Source organism: Aegilops tauschii, chromosome 5 (genome assembly GCF_002575655.3).
Source record: "Aegilops tauschii subsp. strangulata cultivar AL8/78 chromosome 5, Aet v6.0, whole genome shotgun sequence".
In the NCBI taxonomy this organism is placed as follows: domain Eukaryota; kingdom Viridiplantae; phylum Streptophyta; class Magnoliopsida; order Poales; family Poaceae; genus Aegilops; species Aegilops tauschii.
In genome coordinates, this window is record NC_053039.3 from 583,360,956 (window position 1) to 583,367,735 (window position 6,780).

Here is a 6,780-nt window from a genome sequence, read left to right on the forward strand (position 1 = left end):
AGACTGACACTGTTTTCAGCAGAATTGTCATGGTGTTATTTTTGTGCAGAAATAAAAAGTTCTCGGATTGACCTGAAAATTGACGGAGAATATTTTTGAAACATATAAAAAATACTGGCACAAGAATCAACCAGAAGGGGGCCACCCAAAGGCCACAAGCCCTGGGGCGCACCCAGCCCCTTGGGGCGCATCTTGCAGGCTTGTGGGCCCCTTGGAGCTCCTCCAACACTAATTCCAACTCTATAAGTACCTATTTCGTGGAGAAAAAAATCAGAGAGAAGGATTCATCGCGTTTTACGATACGAAGCCACCGCCGCCTCCTGTTCTTCATCGGGAGGGCTTATCTGGAGTCCGTTCGGGGCTCCGGAGAGGGGGATTCGTCGCCATCATCATCACCAACCTTCCTCCATCACCAATTTCATGATGCTCACCGCAGGGAGTGAATAATTCCATCATAGGCTTGCTAGACAGTGATGGGTTGGATGAGATTTATCATGTAATCGAGTTAGTTTTGTTAGGGTTTAATCCCTGGTATCCACTATGTTGTGAGATTGATGTTGCTACGACTTTGCTATGCTTAATGCTTGTCACTAGGGCCAGAGTGCCATGATTTCAGATCTGAACCTATTATGTTTTCATGAATATATTTGTGTTTTGATCCTATCTTGCAAGTTGTAGACACCTATTATAAGTTATGATCCCCATACTCCAAGGTGACAATAATTAGAATTCTTTCCGGTGTTTGCCGTAGTTTGAGGAGTTCATGTATTCACTAAGTGCTAATGCTTTGTTCCGGTTCTCTATTAAAAGGATGCCTTAATATCCCTTAGTTTCCATTAGGACCCCGCTGCCATGGGAGGGTAGGACAAAAGATGTCATGCAAGTTCGTTTCCATAAGCATGTATGACTATATACGGAATATATGCCTACATTATATTGATAAATTGGAGCTAGTTCTGTGTCACCCTAGGTAATAACTGCTACATGATGAATATCACCCGACATAGTTATCATTGCCGATCCATTGCCTACGAGACTTTCACATATTGATCTTTGCTAAGTTATTTCGCTTTGCCACTGTTACAATTACTACAAACTATTACTGTTACTTTTGCCACCGTTACCGTTACTTCCATACTACTTTGCTGTAGATATTAAGTCTTTCAGGTGTGGTTGAATTGACAACTCAGCTGCTAATACTCGTGAATATTTTTTGGCTCCCCTTGTGTTGAATCATAAATTTGGGTTGAATCCTCTACCCTCGAAAACTATTGTGGTCCCCTATACTTGTGGGTTATCAAGACCTTTTTCTCGCGCCGTTGCCAGGGAGCATAGCTCTATTCTCTGGGTCACTTGGGATTTATATCTGTTGATCACTATGAAGAATCTAATAGATACCAAAACCAAGATTTTGCCCTCTGAATGAGGGGAGGTAAGCAACCGCCATCTAGCTCTGCACTTGATTCACCTTCTGTTTTGAGTAAGCTTGCGACACCTACACCTACTATTGATTCTGATATGTCGCATATAATTGATGATGGTACATCTGCTATGCATGGTGCTTATGATGATACTACTTCTTTGCTTGATAATACTGTGCCACTGGGTGAATTTCTTGATGAACAACTTACTAGAGCTAAAGATATTGAGAATGTTGAAACTGATGAAGTTATTGAAACTGAATACTTTGAAACACCTATTAGACCTAGCTCTCCTAGATATGAATTGCCTGTTATACCTGAGGGTTATGTTATGTATGGAGAGGTAGCTAAGGACTTTCTTGCTTGTAAGGATAGAGATGATCTTAAGAAATTACTATGCAAGTGGAAAGAAAAATCTTTGAATGCTAGAATGCAATATGATCCTAAGTTTGCTACTTCACCTATCCTTGTTATTGATAAGGATTATGAATTCTCTGTGGATCCTAAGTTAATTTGATCGCGAGGTTATGAATCTGAAACTGTTGTGGCACATCTTACTAAATTGAATGATATAGCCACCCTATTTGATCGCGAGGAAAAAAATCGCTATTACTATCACTACAGGAATCAGGATCTTTGCCGTCAGACGGCAAAGGCATGCCTGGCGGACGGCAAAGGCCTTTGCCGACAGCCAGCAGACGGCAACACATCCGTCTGAACAAACTATGGCAAAGGGCTCTTTGTTGTCTGCTGGCGGACGGCAAAGATACAAAAGCCTTTGCCGTCTGCCAGCAGACGACAAAGAGCCTCGACGGCACACGTGGCAGCTTAGGTCCGTTAGGGGGTTAACGGCGTGCTTTGCCGTCTGCCAGCAGACGGCATAGCAAGCCATGTGGCAGCTACCTGCCACGTAGCAAGCTGTCTGTTGGGTAGCTGCCTACGTGGCAGGTAGCTGCCACATGGCTTGCTATGCCGTCTGCTGGCAGACGGCAAAGATGCAAAGGTCTTTGACGTCTGCCAGCAGACGGCAAAGCTGCCAAATAGGCCAGCCCAGTGCACCCCAGGTTGCACAGGTAGCTGCCACATGGCAGCTTTGCGGTCTGCTGCACTAGTAGAAAAAGGGTCTTTAGTCCCGGTTCATAAGGGCCTTTAGTCCCGGTTCTGGAACCGGGACTAAAGGGTCGTTACTAAAGCCTCCCCCTTTAGTCCCGGTTCTTACACGAACCGGGACTAAAGGCCCTCCACGTGGCCGCTGCCTGGAGGTCCACCTTTAGTCCCGGTTGGGAACACGAACCGGTACTAAAGGAAATTTTATGATTTTTTTTGAATTTTTTTTCTAACATAATAGCACAGGCACACTCGGGAAGCTAAACATTGTGTACAAGATAAGTTACATTTAGAGTTGTATCATTGATCCCCCGCAAAAAAAAAAGAGAGTTGTACCATTGATAAGATGTGGAGACCTGTCCTAGCAGGACATTTGTAAGACACATATTGTTACATATGCTAACATAATAGCACAGGCACACTGGGGAAGCTGGCGGCATGGTGGCTGGTGTGCAGTATTATCGCGGTGTCAACGGGGACGAGCAACCATTGTCACGCCCCGGAGATTAGCCGATGTTCAGTGAAACCCATCAACAAATCTTGGTTTTGTGCCTTGTGTGATTATTTCATCCTCGATAGATAGAAATTTGCCTTGTATTATTCTAACTGATCCGGACCACCCTAGACCACTTTCTCTCTTTATCTGGTGGGACGACGAACCGCCCTCAACAATCATATTTATGTGTCCGGGTAATTTGAGAAGTGTGGTTGCATGCGCAAACAATTCGGGTTTTTGTAGGCATGACTGCGGGAGAGTGATTTTTCTAGCGGCACCATTACTACCGGGTAGTGGGATGCTGCACATTTCTTTTGTGGATGTGTGCATGTATTTCTCTATTATGGCAATGCCACACATACATCACACTATCTTCTCTCTCCTTCAATATGGCTAACTTTCCTACCCACCTCTGTGTGACGTGTGGGGCAGCTATCGAGGAGGCCCCATGATAGAGTGACTAGCGGGTATGTTTGAAGTGAAAAAGGTAGTATTACATCCCACCAACTCATGCTTCTCAGTCTGATTATATAGTTTGTATCAATTATATCTTTTGAACAAAATATCCGATTGGCAAACCATTTGGATATGAGAAAAGTTTGTTTTTGCCCACTTTGCTTATGCCACTCTAGAATTTGACATCTCACTTTTGTCACTCTTAGTTTGTGACAATTATCACAATTGCCAATACGTGGCAAAAGCAAAAATTTCAAAATGGCAATTATGATACATTGTCAAAATCTAAGAGTGCCAAAAGTGAAATGAAAATTTATTGCTTTCGCCATGCAATGGCATTTGTCTACCCGGTAAAAACCGGGACCGCTAGTTTTTCATTTCGCATTACTGCGGACACTGTCTACATGTGTTCGACCATTTACCTCTGACATGGGGGTGAAGATGACCAAGGTAAAACATGACTTTTTGGTTTCATTGAAAACAAGCTCTTGGAATGAAGCAGTTTTTTTACGAGGAAAACATGAAGATACATGTGGAATCCACAGATCACCACCGGCCAACTACACTGCTCGAGGAAGATGAATCTTGCAAAAAAGAAAGAAAGAAAGAAAGAAAGATGAGACATCCTGCATCATCGATCGCTTCCTTGATGAGTGATCTATAGTTTAGGCATAGGAGTGGGAGAGTGGAGGAGCAGTATATCCTGCATTTCGTGTGTGAAGCAGGGCAGTGCGTGGTCCATGAGCGCGACCAAAACCTTGAACCCCCTGCGGCGCCTCTCGTCCGTGGAACTATAAGGCAGCAAGAAGCAGGGAAAGGTGCTCCCGATGATCCGCCAAGAGAGTGGTAGCACGACGTCCGGCCGACCCCACCCGAAATCCACCTCCGAGTGGCCGAGGCGCCGCCAGTCCGTGAAGGCGCTCACACCGCCACCCGCCGTCACCCGCTCCCCGCGGCGGCGGTGCATCTCCTGGAAGTCGATGTAGGAGCGAACGTACTCGTCGTCCACCGCTTGCTTGCTCCTCCTGATAAGAGCAGCTGTGTCCGCCAGCCCCTGGCCGACGAGCTCGCCGGCGGCAAGGGCCACATATACTGGGACGCACGCGTTGCCCCAGTATCCATCCGGGAGCGCCGGCTCAAGGATTCTGCTCATGTTCATGGAGTAGACCATTTTCACCACCTCGTCGGGGCCAGTTCCGTTGGCCTTCACCCTGCATGCATGCAATATTAATCCATTTTTTATTTTATTTTATTTTTTAAGTTAATTGCACCAGAAAAATGGTACTCCATCCTTTCATCTACATAGGGTCTAATGCGTTTTTCGAGGCTAACTTTGACCAAATATTAGAGCAATAATATATGACATGCAACTTACATAAAGCACACCGTTAAATTCGTGTGTGAAAGGAGCTTTCAATGATATAATTTTTACATTATGCATGTCATGTACTATTAATCTTGTTAATAGTCAAAGACGGTCTTAAAAAACGCATTAAGCCCTATATAGATAGAAGGAGGGAGTACAGAAAAATGAATTGAGGCGGCCCTAACCTGGCGCGCCAGATAAACGCCGCGATAACCTCGAAGGTCGTGAGCTTGAGGCCGGCCTCGGCAGAGAGCTGCTTCCTGAGCGCCTCCACGCTTGCGTCGCTCACATGGAAGCACTCCCTCGCCACCGGCTGCCCATGCCTGCTGTATGGCCCGACGTCCTTGTCCTTGTGAGGCGCCAGGACGCGCTCGAACGGAACCGCCCACCGCGGCGGCCGCCTGGACCCCAGCCGCTCCTGCCGCTCCCACACCGGCGTCACACCCAGCTCCTGCCCCTGTGCCAACAGCGCCGCAGCGGCGAGGAACTTGCCGGCACCGGCACCGTCGCATAGCGCGTGCGCACACCTCATCCCCAGGGCGACGCCGCCGCACGCGAACACCGTAGCTTTCAACGCCAGCGCCGGCTCTGCCGCGGCCACACGGTCCGACGGCACCAGCAGCTCAAGCAGCGCTGCGTCCAGCCTGTCCGCGTCGACTTGGTCTGCCCTCAGGTCTGACACCGCCAGAACCAGGGGAACGGCGTCGCTCCCGCTCCCGGAGACAAGGACGCGGCCGTCGTCGTGGACTGAGCCGGCCATCTCCGGGAAAACACCCAGAGCGGCTGCAAAAGCGCGCTGGAGAACAATGAAAGGATCTATGGAGGGCGGGTGGGAAGGGAATATGCGAAGCGTGCGGAAGTCGACGTCGAACACGTTGTGGTCGGAATCCAGCACGGAGAGCGGGGCGGACATGGGCACCACCGGAGCTGGTACCGGGACAAGCTGGATAGTGTCCACCACACGCGGCTCCGACTCCATGCTCCACAGATCGATATTCCTTGCAGCTGCCTTGTGGAGTTGGTTACTAGCTAAGCTATAGGCGGGCGCTCGCCCTTGTATCAATATCAATCTATCTACACCCTCGATCGGTTCCATAGTGTCATATTTTATTTTATTTCAAATGTATGTACGTTCAGTGTGTAGCTAGTGCGGTAGGTTGAGATGTCTCCTTTGATGGAAGCTGCTGGTCCTGAATTGAGTTTATTATTAATTACAATACAATGATGGGTCTCCAGTGCATTTACATGACCTTGTCGTCGTTGTTGTTTAGCTTGATGATAGAATAGATTCCTGTCCCTTCATTGATCAACTTTTCTTGCCTGCATATAAGCTGCAAATAAGTGCGAATGTTGCTATACACACGACAAAGTTGTGGCCGATGCATGGACAATCGTACGTGGCAGCGCCAACAGTGCACAGGAGACGATTGTTTTTGTTTTGGCTGATGCTTAGAGCTGTTGGGAGGAAGTATTGTTCCCAGGTCGTGCGGCAAGTATCGTCCGTAAATCAATTTCGTATAAGTAATCCATAGGTTTAGGCCAACTTCTGATACTTCCAACTAGATCATAATTACGGGTGTTGCCGTGGCCGCTCATGTTAAGGAAAGAGCAATAGAAATATAAAATTTATATTAACAGTACAACTAAAAATACAATGTCCCTCAGAGCAAGCCCCTAATTTGATGACACATACATTTTTTTGGTTGATCCAATGTTTTTATTCATATTAACAGTATACACAATTAGACATGGTAAATGATAAAAACTACCATTAGCTATAATTCCCAATTGGACATGGTAAAAAGTAAGAAAATTCATTAGGTGTGATTCATATAACCGGAAGCACATCTGCCAACAATTTCAAGTAAAGATTAGTAGATTACATGTGGAGTATATCAAACTTACAGTACAAACACCTAATTACCAATTTTTCA

At 46.6% G+C, this 6,780-nt stretch overlaps 1 protein-coding gene across 1 annotated transcript; it reads right to left on the reverse strand.

The window, feature by feature from the left end:
• Positions 1-3,811: 3,811 nt before the first annotated feature.
• On the reverse strand, positions 3,812-6,024 carry LOC109733645 (inactive tetrahydroanabasine acetyltransferase pauper allele). Its single transcript, XM_020292865.4, has 2 exons — positions 5,032-6,024; positions 3,812-4,691 (listed from the first exon to the last, which is right to left on the reverse strand). The coding sequence occupies exons 1-2, from the start codon at positions 5,940-5,942 to the stop codon at positions 4,139-4,141; spliced, it is 1,464 nt and encodes a 487-aa protein (XP_020148454.2). The 5' UTR covers positions 5,943-6,024; the 3' UTR covers positions 3,812-4,138.
• Positions 6,025-6,780: the final 756 nt, after the last annotated feature.

Coding starts and splice junctions, on each gene's coding strand:
- LOC109733645 (XM_020292865.4), bottom strand. CDS start 5,942: ATGGAACCGATCGAGGGTGTAGATAGATTGATATTGATACAAGGGCGA. Junction 4,692..5,031: donor GCGTTTATCTGGCGCGCCAG/GTTAGGGCCGCC, acceptor GCATGCATGCAG/GGTGAAGGCCAACGGAACTG.